The sequence below is a fragment of the Canis lupus genome, chromosome 6 (assembly GCF_011100685.1).
Source record: "Canis lupus familiaris isolate Mischka breed German Shepherd chromosome 6, alternate assembly UU_Cfam_GSD_1.0, whole genome shotgun sequence".
Taxonomy (NCBI): Eukaryota; Metazoa; Chordata; class Mammalia; order Carnivora; family Canidae; genus Canis; species Canis lupus.
Genome location: NC_049227.1, coordinates 72,183,446 through 72,205,637, shown reverse-complemented (window position 1 = coordinate 72,205,637; position 22,192 = coordinate 72,183,446). Strand labels below are relative to the sequence as shown.

At 43.5% G+C, this 22,192-nt stretch overlaps 1 protein-coding gene across 1 annotated transcript; it reads right to left on the bottom strand.

Moving 5' to 3' along the window:
• Positions 1-1,571: 1,571 nt before the first annotated feature.
• CRYZ (crystallin zeta) lies at positions 1,572-21,478 on the bottom strand. Its single transcript, NM_001252397.1, has 8 exons — positions 21,361-21,478; positions 19,830-19,982; positions 15,980-16,143; positions 11,327-11,378; positions 6,962-7,111; positions 2,959-3,060; positions 2,763-2,858; positions 1,572-2,135 (listed from the first exon to the last, which is right to left on the bottom strand). Exons 1-8 carry the CDS (start codon positions 21,469-21,471, stop codon positions 1,971-1,973), a joined length of 993 nt encoding a protein of 330 aa, NP_001239326.1. The 5' UTR covers positions 21,472-21,478; the 3' UTR covers positions 1,572-1,970.
• Between the last annotated feature and the right edge of the window lie 714 nt (positions 21,479-22,192).

Sequence of the window (22,192 nt, the reverse complement as noted above, 5' to 3'; positions counted from 1 at the left end):
CCTATGATTTAGTCCAATTAGCCTAAGACAATTTTCAAATGATTTATTTTTTAAAAAATTCATTATACTAAAAAACGGTACTGTTGCAAAAGAACTAAGGTTTCAGCTGAGGTGTTTTCCTGTCTGTGAGATGTGGCTGAGGAGGCAGAGAGAGCCAGGTCAAAGCGACCCAGTAGGTTTTGCTATTCTTGAGCGATATCTTGCATAAAAAAAAAACTCTTGACACTGAGAACTGTGGAAGCCCCTTGGCACACACAGAATTCTCACTTCCGTAAAGTTAAGGACATTATAAAATGTCACCCCCCCCCATTTTTTTTCCCTTTTCAGAAGTATGCAAGTTATTTTGTACTTCAATAGCCAAAACTACTCTGGATGGAGACAGCTAACAAATGCATCAAAAATATTGAATGTGTAATTGGAAATCCCAAGCTACAGTAAGGGCCCCTCATCCGTGTTCCTATGTCACCTTCTTGTGATGATTGGTTTTATTTTTTAATTTTTTTTAAATTTATTTATGATAGCCACAGAGAGAAAGAGAGAGAGAGAGAGAGAGAGAGAGAGAGAGAGGCAGAGACACAGGCAGAGGGAGAAGCAGGCTCCATGCACCGGGAGCCCGATGTGGGATTCGATCCCGGTTCTCCAGGATCACGCCCTGGGCCAAAGGCAGGCGCCAAACTGCTGCACCACCCAGGGATCCCGATGATTGGTTTTATATATCAACATAATGTCACCACATTTTGTTTACGTGTTTACAAAACGTCACTGGGTGATTTTAGGTAGATTATCCTCAGTAATGCAAGTGGGCCTCAATGGGTTGAAAGCCTTCAGAATGGAAACTGAGGTTTCCTAGAGAAGAATTCTGCAATATAAAAACCCTGCTGGCCCACCCTATAGATCCAGGCTTATCAGCCCCCATAACTGTATGAGAAAATGCCTTAAATCTCTTTATACATACGTGTGTGTGTGTTTGTACATATATGAGGCTATGCTCATATAAAGAAAAACAAGAACAAAAATAACAAACTATTTCCTTGTATATAACATTGATTGACAGCAAGATTTCTAAATAATCCTCCCTTTATTTAGTTTAGATAAAGACTTCCAGCACAGGACTCTTAGAAATTAACCATTAGGAACCATGTAAAAGAGATGTAAGGCACGTACCATATAATGACCAAATAGCAGCTTTAATTTTTCTACAGAATTTACTGCAAGTTACCACAAAATGAAAACAAAAGCAGGTTACTCTAAATGTGTTGAATTTGTTTAGTAATTTAAATAAAAACATATGACCCCCATTACACAGATAATTCTAAATCTACTCTGAAAAACAAATCAAGAAATATCTATCGGGAGATGACATACCTATCCTAGCATACCAAAAATTAGGTTGTTCTCTTCACAGAATATATGGAGAATGAGTAACTATCAACACAGTGAATGTTTTAATATTTGGGGGAATATTGGAAACCTATTTGTTAAAAAACAAATTTCTCTGGACATTGTTTATCTCGTCCTTATAGATCCAGATGAGATTAGTTTAGAAAAACAGTCTTCTTGAGTCTAGAAAATCTTCAGTCCAGGACAGTTCTGGGCTAATCAAAGAATCTTTACAAACAGGCTTGGAAATCACATAGTCTTATTTTAAATTAGCTTGCTTAGCCAAAGGTATGGAATTAACGATCAAGTACCAGGATTTTCTGTTAAAGCACCCAATGCCAAATCACTACTGACTGACATTCTACTTCCTACCATGATGAGTCTGATTAGAGGTAGATGGGAGGCATAAAGAATATGGTGAACTATAAAATAAATTGTGCTCCAATGCCCAGATCTCTAAAGATAAATCTTGTTTTTTTTAATATAAGAAATTCACTAAATCAAATGAATGCTGATTAGAGCAAAGGTAGTGTAAGTAAAACTGGGGGCAGGAGACCTCTAATTGCATTGGAAGTATATGAAAGAATGAATCATTCTAAGAGAAGAATCATTTTCCCAATAGCCCCACTGCTGTGGATGATATTTTCGTGAGCCTGGACCACCTTCTCCAGTGAATACTGAGGACCTATCACAGGTTTCAACCAACCGATTTCCATTCCAGCTTGAAGGGCCATTGCAAATTTCCTAAATTCCTCCTAAGTGGAAGAAAAAGGTCTTTTTGTTGAACATGTAAATTAATTTTCAGAAACATTAAATTTTTCAGATTCTAGGAGTTAGAACATAAACAGTTCCTTGCAAATATGTGGCTTTTGTCACTTATCCAGAACTACAGAAAAAGTAGTTTTCTACAGAGTAACCATAAGTCCAATTTGTCTGAGGCAGTGTCTGTTTACAAAAAAAGTACTGTCCTGAAATAATTAGTAATACTATCTCCTTTCTCTCTCAAGAGTGTCTTGACTCGAAAACAAAACAAAACAAAAGGGACACCCGGGTGGCTCAGCGGTTGAGTGTCTGCCTTCAGCTTAGGGCCTGATCCCAGATTCCCAGGATCGAGTCCCGCATTGGGCTCCCTGCATGGAGCCTGCTTCTCCCTCTGCCTGTGTCTCTCATGAATAAATAGAATCTTAAAAAAAAAAAAAAAAAAGAGTAGTTTGACTTGGAAAATAAATTACATCCTCACCCACGTTATCGTGTAGTGACTAATCCTTAACGTACCCATCCACTCAGATACCTTAAGTTTAACATCTACTTAAACTTTCCATCTGCCCGACTAGGCAAATTGTCTCCATGTTTCAGTTACCAAAATCAGACTCACTTCCTACCTTAGTTGATGAATAAAGAGCAGTTCCAATTATACTGGTTTCCTTTGGGATGGTGTCCCGTGGGTTTATTTCAATAGGACCTCTGCTGCCAACAACCTATTACGAAAAACAACTTGTCTATGGTGAAAGATTACTGCAAAATAGTGTTAAATTATGGTAAAGCCTCAAAGTGGTAGAAAGAAACCAAAATACTTACTATTACTCGTCCTCCATACGACAGAAGATCCAAATCATTACTAAGATTTACATTAGCTAGCATTTCAATGATCACATCAATGCCTTTTTCACCAACAGATTTCTATGTAATAAAAAAAAAAATGCAGAGTGAAGTAAGAAAACAAGGAAGAATCTGGTAAATAGTTATCATGGTCCCATATATTACAGAAACGTGTTTCAAAAGACATAAAATGCTACATTTTTAAGACGAATCATACACATTTTTAAGTGATCTAATTATATAGTGATGATGTAATTCCAAGGTACCAGTCACAACACCTAAAGTGTTGATGAAGATTCATACTAAACAAATTTCAAGTGCTTCGACTCGACTATAAAATATTTTTTCCTTGGTTGAAATTTTTCTGTCTTCAGAATGTATTTTCGCAGAGAAGCCAACAACAAATCCCAAAAAGGCTTCTACTTTTGTTAAGACTCAAAAAACAAAAGAAGCAAATCATTGGCTGCTTGGTGTTGCAGCATTTTTTGGTGCGCACTCAATTTCGTCCCAAGGGGTCCCCACTCAGCGTGGTGTACTTCTTCTGGGTTTTCAGAGACGTTGGTTTGCAACATCCAAAACTGGCTCTTAAATAAGGTACACATATCTACCTGCTTGCTACCTGTTATATTTTATGACAAAATGAATACCTGGGTCAGGCATTGTGAAGTACTGGGTGGACACGGGGACTCCAAACAAAACTAGGGAGGAGGAGGAGGGGAACAGCGCAGTCACAGCTGCGGGATGGGCTAATGTGGCGGTTAGAGGTCAGAGGAATTAGACTATAGGTTATAGGGAAAGACGGGGCTCTAACTCTGATCACCTGTAAGGAGCAGAGGAAGCTCCAGAGAGATGAGGACCTGGGCTCTGAGGAATGAACGGGAGATCCTTAAGCAAAAAGGAAGGAGGAGAAACAACCAGAAGTTACTCTGGAGGCAGAGTCGCTAGGGCAGAAGAAACAGAAAAGGGAAGAGTGAGGGGCGGAGAGTCCAAGTGGAGATTGGGGCTGAGGCTCCATCTGGGAAGGCAGGGGGTGGGGAAGAGGAAGAGCGGTGAGGCAGCTGGTGTGGCCTGGGAGCGTGCAGCTAATGCTCTGCTAAAGGACAGACTTCTGGGGGGCAGGTGCTCGTTAATTAATTTTTGATGCTTTAGATGCGGGAGGTGCAGCAGGGAACGGGAGACAAAAATTCCTATCCTCATGCAGCTCCCATTTTAGTTATTGCTGAAGGCTTTTTTTTTTTTCTTTTAAAGGAAACCCGGGAACTCTGGGGACTGAGTAGAAGGGGTGTCACGTCGGTTATAAAGGGCAGCCAAAGCTGGAGAAGACGACGATTAAATAAGCCACAGCAGGGAAGGGAGCAAAAAGGGAGATGTAAGCGAACGGCATGTCAGAGAGGACAGTGACACAGGGAGGTGTCCTGACGGGAAAGAGGAGAATGGGGATTTAAGGACAGGAGTAAAAAAAAAAAAAAAAAAGATGCAGGGGGGTCTCGGTGAGCAGATGCGACATTGGCAGGCTGATGGCATGAAGGAGGGGAACTCGGGCCACAGATGGTGCTGGGAACCAGCAGGATGTGGGCACGGACAGGAGTCATGGGCATAGAGGAGACCCATCAGGAGGGCGGTCCAGCACCGGGGAAGGTTGGAGACTAAGGGGGAAAGGCTAAGGGATGGCAACATCCAAGTAACACCAGGAGGAAGGGGCCTGAAAATGCAGTGAGGGAGGTAGGAAGAGAACCAGCTTCCAGGAGATGTGGTCAGGGTCAGTGGCTGCCAAGAAATCACCCGGGCCGAAGGCTAAGCCCAAAGCAGCAGATGGGCCCCTAGGGGCTCACGGGTGGCTGCTGACGAGCAAGATGCCGTGGGAGGCGGTGGGAGGCGAGGAGGTAAGAGTAGGTACTACTGCTTTTTCAACAAGCGTGGTAGCAGAGGGGGTGGAGGGTTTGACAAAAGGGGAAGGGAAAGATCTGGGGAAATGAGAGAGACGGAAGCGGGGGGAACCAGTAGGAGAGAAAGAAGCCACAAGACCTCAGGGTCTCAGAGTGAGATTTCTGCAAAACAAAAACATGTATTTTTTTAAAAGATTTTATTTATTTGTTCATGAGAGACAGAGAGAGAGAGAGAGAGAGAAAGGAGGCAGAGGGAGAAGCAGGCTCCATGCAGGGAGCCCGATGTGGAACTGGATCCCGGGTCTCCAGGGTCAGGCCCTGGGCTGAAGGCGGCACTAAACCGCTGAGCCACCAGGGCTGCCCCAGAAACATATTCTTAAAATAAGTGGCCATTTCTGACCGTGGTAAATAAATACTCTTGGATGATGGCCTCAGGAGAGAATATTCGATGGATTTTAGGTTTCCTAGGCCTGTACAGAGTAGCTTTACTCAGTTTTTTGACAAGATGGTTTAGTGGTAATAAACTCTCACTCGCATTTTCCTCAATTTGTAATGATCAGTACCTGGAAAATTCTAAGTCTTTCTCAACATAAGCAAGTAAGGTTTAGCAAAGTAATCAGAGTTTGGTGAGTTGTTACTACAGTACAAACGGAGAACTTCAAAACCTGCTCGAATTTGTTTGAAGATGGGATGGAATATATGCAACAACTAACTAAAGCCGACCTCACCCTCCGGGTAAGGTAATGATTATCTCTCCACGGCATCCAATTAACAAATAAACTTTGTTCCCTACACTAGACAGATCCAGCTTGTAATCTGTAGATACCTCAACCTTCAATCTGAAAGGTTACACCAACAGAAATTATATTAAGAAAACCTCGTGGTTGGGGCCCCTGGGTGGCTCAGTGGTTGAGCATCTGCCTTGGGCTCAGGGCATGATCCCAGGGTCCCGGGATCGAGTCCCACATCGGACTCCCCGCAGGGAGCCTGCTTCTCCTTCTGCCTGTGTCTCTGCTTCTCTGTGTGTCTCATGAACAAATAAAACCTTAAAAAAAAAAAAAAGAAAGAAAGAAAAGAAAAGAAAGAAAAGAAAAGAAAAGAAAAGAAAAGAAATAAAGAAAAAGAAAAGGAAAGAAAAGGAAAGGAAAGAAAAGAAAGAAAAGAAAAGAAAAGAAAAGAAATAAAGAAAAAGAAAAGAAAAGAAAAGAAAGGAAAGGAAAGAAAAGAAAGAAAAGAAAAGAAAAGAAAAGAAAAGAAAAGAAAAGAAAAGAAAAGAAAAGAAAAGAAAAGAAAAGAAAAGAAAAGCCTCATGGTTGCCAGAGGCAGGGAGTGGGAAACGGGTAAAATGGGTCAGTGTGGTCAAAATGTACAAATTTCCAGTTATAAAAAAAAAAAAAATAAGTCACAGGGATGTAAAGTACAGCAGGGCAGCCACAGTTAATAATACTGTGTCACAGATCTAAAAGTTGCTAAGAGTAGATCTTGAAAGTTCTCATCAGAAGAAGAAAAAGGTTTTGTAACTGTATGGTGACGGATGTTGAGGAGACTCACTGTGCTGATTATTTCACAATATCTACAAATATCAAAAAGGAAGGGGTGCCTGGCTGGTGCAGTTAAGTGTCTGACTCTTGACTGCAGCTCAAGTCATGATCTCAGGGTCATGAGATCAAGCCCCATGTGAGTGTCCCTGTCCCTCTCCCTCTGCTCCTCCCCCCATCACCTCTGCCACACTCACTCTGTCCCTAAAATAAATAAATAGGTCTTGAATATTTAAAAAAAAAAGAAGAAGACGCCCAGGGCTCTAAATATAAATCTGTGACTTTACTTAAAGTGTGACTACATTAAAAAGTACCAATTGTTATAGTCTAGATTCTATGTGATAAGACAAATCAGAGTGAAGGCTCGGAAATTAGGCATCTCTTTTTTTTTTAATCTGTTAAAACTGTAAAACACATATAGGCATAAAAAGAGAGAAAAAAAAGAAAGAAGCAAACAACGTTAAGAGAGTGGTTGGTAAGAAAAAAAGAATTTACCAAAAAAAAGTAAGTCTCCCAAGAAATAAAATCTACTTCTATAAAATTGTGGAATAATTTTACCTTGATTTTATCAATATAATTAAGTTCTCTGTGATTAAACACTTCATGGGCTCCATTCTGCAAGACAATGTTTTGTCCTTCCTCGGTACCAGCCGTACCTAAAACTTTTAGGCCGTAAGCCCTGGCAATCTGGCACGCTGCTATTCCAACCTGAAAACCAAAATATAAAACCGTAGTTTTAGATTCTTTGCATCCTTCCAAGTATTTATTAAATGTAGGTAATACACTTAAGGTTCTCCTGGGTCCTACCCTATCCTTAAGGAATTTCAAGTCTAAATCAAGAAATAAGAACAACAATAGCTAACTTTTATTGAGCATTTATAATGTACCAGGTGCCACACCACACACTTTCCATGCATTGCTTTATTTTATCCTCACAGTGAGCCTATAACATAGATATTATTATTGTCCATATTCCAGAGATGAGAAAACTGAGGCTGATAAAAATATAAGTTGCCGAGGTCACAGAGATGGGAACGGGGCCAGATCACACAGGGCTGGATCAATTCGGTCTGTAGAGCTTGAGCTTTTAACCACTGTATCAAAATGTTTACTTAGCATCGGCTTTGTGCAGAAGGTGAGGGGTTTAAGGATAATCAAAACTCACTGAGTTCATACTTCAACTGTACACATAAAATACTAAATAACAAATGTGACTCCGTTTAAGTGGGAGAGATAGGTATACGAGCAAACTAATTTATCCATCCATATGATGACCATTTATTGAGTGTTTATTATGTGCTAGACGTGGTACTTCACATAAGAAAATGCTACTCTGAGAAAAGAGAAAAATAATAAACACACAAACAAATAAATGAGTAAAGTAAATTCAGAAAATAAAAAGCGCTAGGAACAAACCCAGCCTATTGGGTTACAAGGAGACAGGGAGAGGGGCTGGTTCGGTCATCGGGAAAGGCCATAGAGGAGACCGCGTGAAGAGAGGGACAAGCCACGCGAAGATCTCGAAGGCCTGGTGGAGAACGTTGTAGGCAGAATGGTCAGGGCTCACCTGGTGACATGGGAATGACCCTGGGGCACTAAAGGACAGAAAGACGGTCACCGTGGCTCTCGGCAGGGCTCTCAGCGGACGGTGCCAGATGCAGGCAGAGGGGCACCCGGGGCCTTGCAGGTAAAGGCTTTGGATTGTATTTAAGGGCTCTTCAGAACGGTGAGAGAGCTTCAGCAGGAGAGTCATACGATCCAATTTAGGCTTTAAGAAGAACACTAATTAGATGGGGGACAAAAATGGGAGGCAATGGGAGTAGGAGGGGCCTTCAACGTAGACTGAATGTGAGAGGCGAGCAGAGAAAAATCAAGGATGTCTCCCGGGTCTCTGGCCAGGGTAAGTGGGTCGATGAACAGGGCTGCAGATTGGAGGGTCGAGCTTGTGAGAGTATCAAGAATTTACTTTGAACGGGCTGGGCTGTATCTGCTCACTTAGGATGTGCAGTGATTAGGCGACTCTGCATATGGCCTTGGGAGAGTCCAGGGGTGGAAATATAAATTTGAGACTCAGTTCATGGATGGTATTTAAAGCCACGGGTTGGATGAGGTCACTACATGAACGTGCTTAGGATAAGGGAGGAAGGGATCCCTGGGTGGCGCAGCGGTTTGGCGCCTGCCTTTGGCCCAGGGCGCGATCCTGGAGACCCAGGATCGAATCCCACATCAGGCTCCCGGTGCATGGAGCCTGCTTCTCCCTCTGCCTGTGTCTCTGCCTCTCTCTCTCTCTCTGTGACTATCATAAATAAAAAAAAAAAAAAAAAAAAAAAAAAGGATAAGGGAGGAAGAAAAGTATATGAGGGGCATAGACAGGAGCGCGTATTTGAATCGCCGACACCAGGGATCGGTGTTCGGTGAACGGGCCTGTAAGTGGCGCACACGCGTAGGGCAGGGCACGGCTCCTCTCCAGCTCGGCGCTACCGACATCTGGGGCTGCGCGACTCTATGTTTGTGGGGCTGCCCTGTGCTTTGGAGGATGCTCGGCGGCAAGTCTGCTCCCTACCCCTCACCCAGACACAAGCAGAAACGTCCCCAGACGCTGCCCCAGGGGCTCAAGGGGGAGAGGGGGGACGCCAGAGCACCCCTCACTGGCAACCAGTGATTCAGGAGGGAAACTCGGTTCGGACCGGGCATGAGAGAAAAGAACCGGAGCGAAAACTATGATGAAAAACGGACTAAAACTGCAACAGAATCACAGACTCCCAGGCCTGAAATAGACTTTAAAGACTGTACAGCATGTGCAAGCCACGAGCCTGAACTCCGTTGGGTTTTGGCAGGGATTTGTTGGATTTAACCAAAACAAACAAACAGATGCAGGGAGCTCACGGTCTCATGACTCAGAGGGACGTTCAATTCCGTGGAATGCAATATACTGTGGACTTCCTGATTTTTGCTACTTTAAATTAAAAACAAAAACAAAAACAAGAAACAGGCCTCTAATAAAATGATACCCGAAGACTTAATGTAAACATACCTCCTTCTAAAAAAGTAAAAATAAAATAAAATAAAATAAAAATAAATAAATCTATCTCCTTCTGCTCCACTTTAAAGAGGCATTTAATAGGTATTTTGAAGGTGCTGTTTATGCTGTTCTTGTCAACAATTACACCAGCCACAGTACTTCGGATTATATATCATTACGCGTCAATCGTTTTTCTTCTATTGACTCTGCCGATACTAAAATGGGGCGCTCCCCACCAGCATATCTGGGTAACAGCTGTGTTCATAAATTCCATCCCATTTCAAATACACAACATAATCCCAAAGGAACTTGAATTAAATGAGGACAGAAAGTACAAACAGAAGCAAGACAAAACCCAGTACTATTTCCCTCTGGTAGGGCAGGGAGGATCAGAAGCGCTGCTCACACCAGGCTGCCAGCCTATCCCTGCCAGCCAAGGATTTAACAAACTCAGCCAGCTCAGAGAACAGTGTGGATTTTGCCTTAAAAAAAAAAAAAAAAAAAAAAAAAAAAAGAATCATGGTGAAGTGACTGGGCTTTTTATGAGAGGGTAAATGGAATAAAAGGAGATTTTCTTTAGATTCTCCTCTCCCCTTCCTACTGAAACCTCTCCTTTTTATACAGAGCACCAGGGTAGCTCTCTGGAAGCCAAAACAATTTCAATAAATGCATGTTGGACAGATCCTCCTGTAGTTCTGGGTTACACTTAATTTAACCCCAAAATAGCCTCTTTGGTGAAGCTAAGCAATGGGAGTTTTGGACGAGGTATATCTGGCATGTTTTCTCAAGCCCCCCAAAAGACAATCTTAGGCTTTTTAGTAAAAACTCTGATTTGTGAGATGGAGGCTAAGCGTGGAAGCTTGTGCTTCATCTATTTCCTGTAACGGAAACACAATGGGCTGAACGCTCTGTGTTACCTGGCCACAGTTAGAGGTAAATTCGCATTTTCAGGGTGCCACTCCTCATTCCAGGAACAATGTGTCCTTTAACAGGTGACTTCTTCCAACGACTGTGGCATCACGATGCTCTGCAAGGGTTAACCGGCTCCCTCAAGGTGAGCCATCTCGCCCCAGGGCCTGTATTTTAAGAATGTTGAAATCTCATCTCCAAAATTTCTAAAGCCTCTACACGCAGGATAGAGGTCATGTGGATTTCTTGTTAAATTCCAACCTCAGAGCTCTAACTCTTCCTCTAAGCTCCTCGGAGGCAGAGTGACAGCCGGTTTCTTGAAGAAGCTTCTGACAGCCCTGTGTTGGGTTATTTCACTGAAGGGCTTATTTTAAAGTTCCCAGTCCTCTCCCACCCCAGCCCCTCCAGCCCCCACGCCTCACATTAGCATTTTAAGCCATGGGTTGTGGTGTTAAGGACACAGCTGTACACTGTGCATTCCACGAATGTCATCAAAGCGCAGCAGGCCAGCCGTGGAAGGGGGTAGAAGGGGCTGAGAATTCACAGTGTGGCTTTGCAGTGCTGTCTGGGGCAACACAGGTAAAGCTCTAATGAGCCTTAGTTTCCTTATCTAAGGGAATATGGAATCACGTTAACTTTAAGAAACTGTTTAAAATTCCAAATAAATATTCTGACAACATATGCTACTTGAAGGCGAAAACAAAGCCAGTTTATTTTGGTCCACACCCAACACAGGTGGAAAACGTAATACATACATTTTTAATGGGGTCATCTGTTGAATCTATTAACCAAAAAATGCTAGGAATTAGCTTCAGAAGACAGCATTTAAAGAAGCTTTACTACAGAAGGGAATATATGTACCGACTATGAATATTGACTGTATTTCTTCATTTGGCTTTTAAAAATGACTTAAATATACCGTGAAACCCACAAACACGAGCTCATTTAAACGTACCCTTAAAAACGACAACGACAAAAAAAAAAATACTTACTCCTCCACTAGCCCCATGAACCAGAACACTTTCTCCGGCTTTCGCGCGGGCGCTGCAAAAGAAGGCAGGGTTCATCGCCTTACTTTGAAGCTAATGAAGCTCAGGTGTTTTGTCATTCTCGAGGAAACTCCTACCCCCCTGGTTCGGCCATCACGTCCCCAAACAGGAAATGCACTCTGCTTTACAGCCCAAAATACTCTCCAAGATTCACAGGGTCAAACGAGGGTTCTTGCAGAAGAAAACATTAAATTCACTTGTTCATTCAACAAATGTTTAACAGGAACCTACTGGGTGCCGGGCACCGTGAGGGCTGCTGGTGGCCCATCACGATGCTACCTTCCTTCTGGAAGGCTACAGTCTTTGGAGGGATGTGGGGTGAGAGAGCTCAAGCTAGAGGACCGGAGTCTCATGCATTCCCACAGAAAGGGTCTCAAAACAGGCTTATTGTCACCCCGTCTTTATTCTGTGACCCAGGGTGATGCCCAATGGAAACACAGAAGTTAGATGATGGAAAAAACCTTTTTCCTTGGAACATGAGGCTGCGCAGCCTCTAAGCCCACATTTCAGAGAGCAGTGCTAAATCAGCAAGTGGTAAGAAATACGGTAAATCCTGTCACAGAGGTTTCCATGTCACACCAAGAAATGTCTAGATCCTCTGGAGAAACGACATCTTCTTTTGGCTTCTGGTTCATCCACTACTTATCCGTTGTACCGAAAATAAGGCACGTGCAGCAGGTGCAGCAGGATAGACGGGAGATGCCTTCTGAGTCCAGACGGACAAGTGCTAACGTCACAGGCCAGCAGGTGTTCTGTGATCCAGAGCTGACTCTCAGGGAGGATCTCTCACTCCCCAGAACAACAGGGGAGGCCACGCTGCACAGACATTATGTTCAGTCTGGGAGTAGGCACCCAATGTGACCCAGAGTCCTGCTCAAGGCGGAGCGCCGACAGCTGACAAATGGCAATTACGAGCAGTAAACGGAGCTCTTGCCTACATTCTTGCTTAGAGATAAGGGGACTGAGGGCAGGGAGTTAAATGGAGAGTCTGAAATGATAAACTAAGGTAACTATTACCAAAACTCTTTGGCGTTTTAAACAGTAAAATATAAATGTGAGGGAACAGGATTACTAACATCATTCTATGGGATTTGACCTACTTTCCCCAATGATGTTGCATTTAAAAATCTTACCAACGGCCCCTCCAACGCAGAGTGCATTCTCCTAAACCACTGGGCCGGGGTGGGTGGGGCGTAAACAAGCGAGCTAACCCTCCCCAGGATCCCACTGCTATGATCCTTCTACTCTTGCACAGTCATCGTGACACTTCATTTTATGTGTCGACTTGGGCATGGGGCCAGATAGCTGGTTAAACATTATTCTGGATGAATCTGTGAAGGGCCTTATCCAATTGGCTGGAGGCCTTAAAAGAACCAAAACTGACTTTTGGAATAAGAATGGATTCAGCTAGATGACCTTTGAACTTGAACCGCAACTCTTTCCTGACCTACAACAGCCAGCTTCCCTCTCCGGCTTTAAACTCCCCAAGCCTCCACATCCAAGAACTCTCTCTCTCTCTCTCTGTGCGTCTATGTAAATAATACGTACATATGCACGCACACAGTCTGCTGTTCTGTTCCCCTGGGCGGCCCCAATTAATACAGCCACGTCCCCCGGGGGCTCGCGGCAGGGGCTCAAGCCTTGGCCTGGCCTTCCGCGCTGCTGTGGCTGAAGCCACTGAGGGTTTTCTCTCCCACCCCAAGGCCAGCCCTAATCTAAAAGATTTCAATACTCCCTGGGAAGGAAACCTTGAGCCCAATTCCTGAACTCTCCACTGTAGCCCCTCTCTCCCAAGGCTGAACCTGGTAACCAGCCCCGACCACCCTACTTGAGAAGTATCGGACCCTAATACCTCCTGCTATGGCAGTGATCTCCTGTCCCGATCCTGTAAGCCTACATTCTCTCAAAATCTCTTCTTCAACCTCCCAGAGATTGCGGCCTCTGGATGACTCAGATTCTGCCCACGTGTTGCTCCTGGCTTTGTTGCATCACTAGCCAGGGGGACCCTGCGTAGGTGGCCCCAACTTCTCTCTCTTCCTCTCTTGTGTTCTCATTTCCTTCTAGTCCATTCTGCTGCTAATTCTCCAGCCCTGGATTAATGTTAAAAACTAACTTCCTTGATAATCTATCCAAATGGCTAAAAACTATAAAAAAGAAAAAAAACTAAAACTAAAAACTATAAAAAAGGAAAAAAAAAATCAAGTCACCATGCATCTTGGTGCCACTTCAGTTCTGATTCTCAGAAGATCACTTGGCCTCCTATTTAATTATGAAAAGTGAGGCGATCCCACGAGTTCCTCAGCAGTCCACCTCCCTACCCACAAACCCTTCCACGACTATACCACCTTTACCTCTCCTAGGGTTAGCAGACGAGCTGGCCCTTTGATACCAGAGGCCAATCTCTCCACACATGTCCTAAGTCCTTTCCATCCAGCCACCTGACACTCCACCATCTCTCCCAAACCTTCCATCGCTTCCTCTCTGCTGGATCTTTTCTCAGCCATAAACATGTTCAACTCCCGTCCAGCCTTCTGTCCCCACACTCTCAGGTACCCTTCTCCTCTCCCCTCCCTGACCACCTCCATTCCAGGGACCAAATTCCACCTCCTTGCTCAGCGGCTCAATCAAGCTTCTGTCCCACCACGCTACTGAAAGTGACCTGACTCAAGTCACCAATCACCTCTCAACGGCTAGGCCCGACTGTTTGTTTGTTTCTTTTTCCCAAACACACCACATTGCTGCATCTGACAGCTAGCTTCCTCTCTTGGTAGCAACACCAACTACCACCCCTAACACTACCCACACCGCCGGAGTACTGACTCCGCGCCGGACTCTGTACTAAGCTTCACAGGTATTACCTCCCTGAGTTCTCACCACACCCCTAGGAGGTAGGTGCTACTAGTATTCACGTTTTTCTAACCAGTAAACTGCAGCTGAGACAGGGAAGTAACTGGACCACAGTCGTACAGCTGGTAGAAGAGAGCAGCGTAAGCCGAGTCTTCCTGTCTTCAAAGACCATGAACTTAACAGGTGTTTAACAGACACCGTGACCTCTCGACTTCCTTGGCCTTGACATGTGGCCTCTTAGCACTCTGTGCCCACCCTGACTATACCCCTACATGCTGATGTTCTCTAGCGTTCTATCCTCACTCCACTGTCTTCACTCCCTGGAGACTTCCAGTCACTTCCATCTTGTCAACTCCCACCCACAGGCTGATAGCCCCGTGTTGACATCTTTAGCCTTCAGGCTTCAGATTCATTCACCCAACAGGTTGCTGGTCTTCTCTATCACGATGCCTATCTTGCTTTCCATGCCTAAACTGGACTAAGTTTCCCTGTGAAACTTCTTCCTTCTTCTCTTTGTCACAGTTAAACATAATCCAAACGAAAGAGCTAAAAGTATCCCTAAGTTCGTCTGCTCTCTCAGTCACCAAATAGACCTGATTTTACCCTCTAAGAGTTGTCTTTTCCCTTCCATCTTTTCTACCATGACCCTTGCTCTGGCCCCTGAGTATTTTGCCTAAAGGATACTCAAATAAGACCCTCCCATCTCTTTCTCCATTCCTGCCATCAAATCCATCCTTCACACAGCTGGTAGGTGATCTTAATGAAACACTCATATAACAGTATCACTCTTCTGAATAAAACATTTCACGACCCCTAATCCCTGAAGGAACAGTGCGCGAGCTCTATCATCTTGCTTTTTACAACCTGAAACCTACCTATTTCGTGTGACAGCTAACAGTTGTTCAAAGATTACTATACTCCAACCTAATTCTGTGCCACTCTTTGCCTTGAAATCTTCTATCCAACAAAACCAGATTGCTATAACTCTCCTTAAATATCATGATTTTTTTTCCCCTGACACCAGGATATTCCCATTGCCTAGAATTTCCTCTCCCCTCCAACGTATCCTTCCTTAAGATAACTCCCTGACTGAACTATAGATTCTCAGAGGGGCACCTGGCTGGCTCAGTTGGTGGAGCATGTGACTTTTGATTTTGGAGTTGTGAAGGAGCCCCATGTTGGGTGTAGAGATTACTTAAAAATAAAATGTTAAAAAAATACATATATATAGAGATGATAGATAGATAGATAGATAGATACAGATATATGGATTCTCAGATCCCAGCCGTGGTAGCTGACCAGTGGGTCTAAGGTAGGGCCCTACACTGTATTTCTAAATTGCAGCAATTAGTTTCTAGGGCTGGGTAATAAGATTTCTGAACCATGACTTTAAAATAATCCAAGCCTTACATCTTGGCAGGAAGCCCTATCCCATCACCACTGTTACATCCCTTATGATCCCATAAACCCCTATGCGCATCCATACCACTGCACTTTCCACGTTATACATCAATATTATTACTCTTATGTCTCTCTTTTACTAGACTGTCAGCATCTTAAAGACAAAGACGGCGTTTTGCTCTTCTTTGTATCCCCAGTGATTAAAATAATTTCCCAAATTAGCACAGTTTCTACTCCATAAATGCTTAATGGTAACTAAATGGTAACCAAATATGAGAGATGGATACGTGGACGAGAGGTAGGAAGGCACGTAATACTGGCTGTGTACCCGACCGTGTGTGTCATTACCTGTGGAGCAGAGCTCGGTATGCAGTAAAATACGGGATGCCGATGGCAGCTCCTTGTTTCAAGTCCAGTTTCTCCGGCAGTATGTACACAGTGTGATCTGAAGCAAGGGCATACTCAGCATAGCCCCCAGAGATGGTGGCGGTAGTGAAAACTCTGTCACCTTTCTGGGGAAAGCAATAAATTAATAAATACACCAGGGATTAAAAAGGATGTCAAATGGGTATAATCCTTTTATAATGCAACTTTTATAACAACAAATAAGTATGTATTGTTTACTAGGTTGGAGGGTCTTATCGAAATAACTTCAGAATACTGAACATTTTTAAATGTTTTAGTAAGGGAAACCAAAAAGAAAACTTAAGGGAAATAGGGGGGAGAAAAAAGGAAAGAGAACCTCCAGAATGGTATAATGAGGAAACCATGGGGAGCTCACTGCACAAGACACTGTATCAGGTGTCTGACAAGTACTACCTAATTTGATCTTCTCCAGAGCCGATGAGATAAGTACTTTTCTTATCACCACTTTGGATTAATTCCACTATACACATGAGGAGATTGGGGGACAAAGAAGTTCAATAATTTGCTCAGATGAAGCAGTTAGTAAGCAGCAGTTAATACAATCATTTTTTTTCTCCGAAATACTAGGAAAAAGAAACAAGTAAGATGTAAGGTTTCCTCCAAACACCAAATACCTGTCCTAAGTCCTTTCCATAGGTGCTTCACCCCTGCATTTGTTCCCTCATTTTTTAAGCATACACCAAGAGCAGGAAACTATGCCCAGGTCCTGACAGCAAGATGAGCCAGGACAGGCCTCCTCCCTTGTTACGGTACAAGAAACACAGCAAACTCTCAGCAAACTCTGCTGGGCCCTTGCTATTGAAAAGGCAAGTGAAAGTGAAGGTGAGGTAAGGTGCTACACAAGCATTCACACCTGCCCAGTATGACCTGCACACTAGGGATGTCAGACCATCTACTACAAACACCTGCCCAAGCTCTTCAATAAATAAATAAATAAATAAAAAATAAACATTCCTTGGAATAAGCGAAACACTAAGGCAGTAACTCTCAGTCTACTTAAATTTGTCCTATAAAAAAAAGAAACAAAGAAAAAAGATTTAAAAGGCACCCAGCAGTCAAAGACAAGCATCACTGCTTACCAGTGCCACTTGCAAATGGTCAAATATGACCATGTTATGATTAGTCCTGTTTTTAGGGCTTAAAAAGATGTCGCACAGATTGTAATATAATTCAAACGTGTTCTAAGAATTCACTATGGAAAGCAGTACTTGGGAGTTCTGGGATAGATAATCAATAACAAAACATCTTCCGCCATCGAAAGAACCTTAAAGTCTAGGAAGAGAGAAAACGATAGGAATAACTACAATGCAAGCAAACACGATGAACCCACAAAGGCAAGTGCCAAAAAGAGAAAGGAATTGTTTCTAAGTTGAAGGAATCAAAAATAGCTTCGTTGAGGTGCTAAAATTTAAGGAAGGTCTTGGAGAATCCAACAAGATTTTGAAAACTAGGACTGAGATGAGTTTTGATGAGTGAGGAACACTCAAAATAAGTAAAGGAACGGTGGCAGGAATAAATGCTGAGAAAGTGCTAGCATTTGTGCCCAATGAGTAAGTAGTCCAATGCATGGAAGGTAATCGTTACAGAGGTACAAAGAAAAGGAACCAAGGCCGGGGATCCCCTGGGTGGCTCAGCAGTTGAGCATCTGCCTTGGGCCCAGGGCATGATCCTGGAGACCCGGGATCAAGTCCCACATCAGGCTCCCTGCATGGAGCCTGCTTCTCCCTCTGCCTGTGTCTCTGCCTCTCTCTCTCTCTCTCTCTCTGTGTCTCTCATAAAGAAAATCTTAAAAAAAAAAAAAAAAAAAAAAGGAACCAAGGCCAGAGGGTAAAAGTCCCCGCACCTATGTTCATAAATTTCATTTTAATTCTGCCAAGCAGAAGAACCAATGTGAGCAAAGCCAGAGAAGAGGAAGCAAGCATGGGGCGCGTGGGAAAGGACAGCTTTACCAACATACCGACCGAAAAGCGAGGAGGAATGGAGCCGAGAATGGAAGGATGGCGGGAAGAGCAGGAACAGAAGCACTCGGCGACCCTGACATCTACGGGGAACTAAGGCAGGCATTAGACTGTAGGACCACCACGACATTTTAGAAAACACCCCTTGTGGACCCAGCATAGATTCGGGGAGGAAGGAGGGCAGGTGTTAAGGATCCACTACAGACCTCCAGGTAAGGACCTCACGGAGTAACCTGCCCTGGGCACGGACCGAGGAGAGGGAAACCCATTCTAGCTAGGGAAAGTTGCAGGTGGGGGGACTGAAGCCACAGGAGTCCTAGGGACAGTCGCACCAGGGAGGAGCAGAACTGATGTGACAAGAGATGAGCTCGGTTTTAGACGCACTGAGTAAGAGGGGACCGGGGTTGGATGGGTGGCTCCAGGGCTCTCCCAGGACTTTCGCTGATGATGCCAACGGTGCACAGCAGCACGGTCCAGGAGGGTGGCCGCAGAAACGGGCCTACTCGGCCTCTGAAGGGTCACTGGTGTGACTGGGGAACCGACTTTCTTTATTTTGCTTTAGGTTCACATGAATCTTAAATCGGCACGTGGTGAGCGGCTACCTTGCTGGATAGCATGGGTCCACGGCCTCGTAGAAAATTCGAGGTCAAAGGAGGGACGGAGAACCGGAGAACAGTGGGCAACACTAGAACCTGAGGAGCCTCCCAAGAAGAAGATGCTTGAGAAACAACACCCGGGAGGAAGTGGGGAAGAGGATGGGAGAAAATGATGTCATAGAAGCCGAAGGAAAAAAAAAATTAAGAAAAAGTAAGTGGCTGAAAGTGTCAAATGTCACCAAGAAGTCAAGAGAGATAATGACATAAAAGGGCCCATTAACTCCAGCAATAGAGGCCATTAGTGACATGAGCAAGCAGCGCTTCAGGGGGGCGCAGGGGGCAGAAGCCAGGCGCCTGTGAGCAGTGCGAAGCTGCAGGAATCGGCCTCCTGGGCAGAGGCCACGGTAATCTTCTCTGTCTCAGTCCAATTTTGGTAAATGTGCTGCCAAAGTTGAGCAGGTCAAGGAATTATGAGGAAAGATGCGAGAACATGAATATACTATCTATGTTTTAGATTTCTTTTGGCGTACAAAGAACAAAAGCCCCGATCAGAACACGTGCATGGACTCACGCCCCTCGATCTGAGTCCAGGCTCTAAAAATGTACAGTTGACCTTGCATTTTTTTCATCTTCTACTTATTATTCAAAAGAATCGGCCCTCCCTTTATCTTGTGAAACTAGATTAATTATAAATCTAGATAATTATAAACAAGGAATTTATAGAAGGAATGAAACATTATGTTGGCTTGTGTATTACTGAGGGTCAGGAAACAGTATAACTTCCTTATTTTATTTTCTTACATTTTTCTGCTACATCCAAAGGACCCCACTTGAATTTCCGTGAGGATGTGAAGATACAGAATTTACACAGCGCTTGTCCCCAGCAATGCAAATAGGGAAGACCTCTAGATAAAAGGCAATCTCTTTTTTGAATAGAGGAGTCCCCCAAGTGGCAGAAATTGTGTAATGGGGCCTTCCATTTTTTTTAAGTTTTTATTTAAATTCCAGTTAGTTAACACGCAGTGCAGTATCGGTTCCAGGTGTACAATGCAGTGATTCGACACTTCTATACAACACCCGGTGTGCATCCCAACGCGGGCACTCCTTCATCTGTAAGGGGGCCTTTTGAAGACTTACATACAGACACGTTTTAAAGCTACGTTAAAATATTTTAAGGAAAATATTAAGGCAAAATAGAAACAACTCAAAACGGAATACCTTGAAAGTAGATACATTCTCTCCAATAGCTTCTATTATCCCAGCCACGTCTGAACCCGGCGTGTAGGGTAAGAGTGGTTTTCTTCTGTAAGTACCAGACCGAATATATGTTTCCACGGGGTTTACACCACATGCGTGGACTTTGATCAGAACCTGCAAGGCCAATGTGCTTTTAGTTCACACAGAACACTCAGGCGTTCATCCAGCGTTAGGCCAGGGCTGTACTGATGATGGGAACTGTAAACCCGGAGGGGAAACCCTCACCTTCAAGGGACTCACATCACAGTTTTGCAAACCAACACAGACATAAAAAAGGTAAGACACAAAGGCCTATGGGCTACATAAAACATATTTTGGGAAAACAGTAGTGGAAATACTTGAGAGGACGCGTGGCACAACCTCTCCGTGCTCATCAAACCCTCTTCCTCCCGGGTACGCAGGAAGAACAGAATTTCTTGGCGCCCGCAGTTATGAGCAGCCAAATGACTGAGTTTTGGGCAATGGGATGTGAACAAAAGTGATCAGAGCCACTCTCAGGGCTGTCCCATAAAGATGTCCTGGGCAATCCACCCTGTGCCTCCCTCCCTTTCATAGGAGTGACGTCAGAAGACAGGCATCGAAGGTGGCAGAGCCACATGATGGAGGAAGGCTGGGTTCAGAAATCACCCTGAGAAGTTACGGAATGAGACATACTTTGCTATTGCCGAACCCTTGAGATTTTGAGGTTACATCTACCATAGCTGCTAATTTTACCGTAATTAATACATAATGATTGCTTCTGTTGCAGGAGTAAGAGAAGGCCTTGCAAAGGGAGTGGTATTTGAGGTAGGCACTAAGAGTAGACGTTCTTTCAGAATGGGAGGAAAGGGTAGTTCAGGTAGAAGGAATAGCAGGTGCAAAGACAGAAGAAATAAAAGGGCCTCTTGGGGAAGCCAGATAATGCTGCTTGTTACAGCCCAGTCTACTGAGAAGCAGCAGTAAGAAATGAATCTCTCAAGCTAGGCTATGGCCAAATTGTAAAAACTCTCATAAGGTTCAAGGTTCGCTAAGGAAATGAGACTTGGGAGTCATGGAAGGCACAGTAATAAAAATACATAATCTTTAATGAGAAAGCATATTGTTAAAGTCACCGGGAATGATTAAACTCTTCATTTGAATTCTCTTAAATCATACGTGGAAGGGCATGTATGCAGAAGAGAACGATTTTCCTACTGTGCACAAAATAGAAATCATGAAAGTTTGTAATAGGATAACTTGTTCAAAACTACTTATGACCCCATGCAGAAAAATTCAATTACTGCACTGCACAGATGGTCCTCAACCTCGAAAATTTCCTTATAGCAAGATATTTTTTCCTTTTCATAGATCCACCTCACTGTTATAATTATGCTGTCTTTGTCAGAGCTTGCACGTATCATCAGGGTAAACTTTGTCCTAATTCAGTGTCTCTACGAATTACTGTGAGCCTGCTTCTTTTTTTGAACATTAACCTGATAATAATTATTGCCTGTTTTTATGTAATTATTTCCACCTGATGGTCTTTTGGAATTGGTACCGCAACATCCGACCGGAGTTTCAGCACTTCTGGTCCACCAAATTCAAAAACTCGAATCGCTCTCATCAACTTCCCTGCAGTCGCCATGGTGATCTAGACACCAAGAAAAAAAGAAAAAAAAAAAAAAAAGATTGTACTGTCATATGGTATCTAGCCTATATCACTCTGTTTTGTTGGTTTTTTTTTTTTTTTTCCCCCTGGAGGGGGCAGATCAAAACAATTTTTCAAACAACAATTTAAATCATGAGCTTACACAGATCTCATTTCATGTTTAAGGACCTTTCATCTTACAAATCCTTCAGCTACAAAGCAAAATACTTCGTATTGCTTCCTGTAGGGATTCGGTGCCTTCCACAAGAGAATCAAACATGCAAACAAAAACATCTGGCTAGACATAGCATGATACGGTATCTTAGGCTCCTTTTTTGTGTAAGCTGGTGCTGCCACAGAGCTTAGAAATTTTAGGAGATAATGTTAAGTTTTATTAACATTAGATAAATAGACCTTCTGTTGGGTTATGAAATATTTCAAATATATAGAGAAATATAAATATAAATGAACACATTTACCTGCTTCCCTGCTTTAACAAATCTTAACATTTTGAAAACCTAGAATATTACAGACATAACTGAAGCCTTCTGTACCCATCGCCAGACCCACTTCTGGCCCACCCTTTTAAGAGGTGGTTTTTACCATGAACCCAGTGCTCAACATCCCCAGGCATGATGTCGTATCACTACTCCAGGTATACACACAGGACGTCAACAACATGCCCTATGGTGTTGCATGTTCTCAACTTCATTTAGAT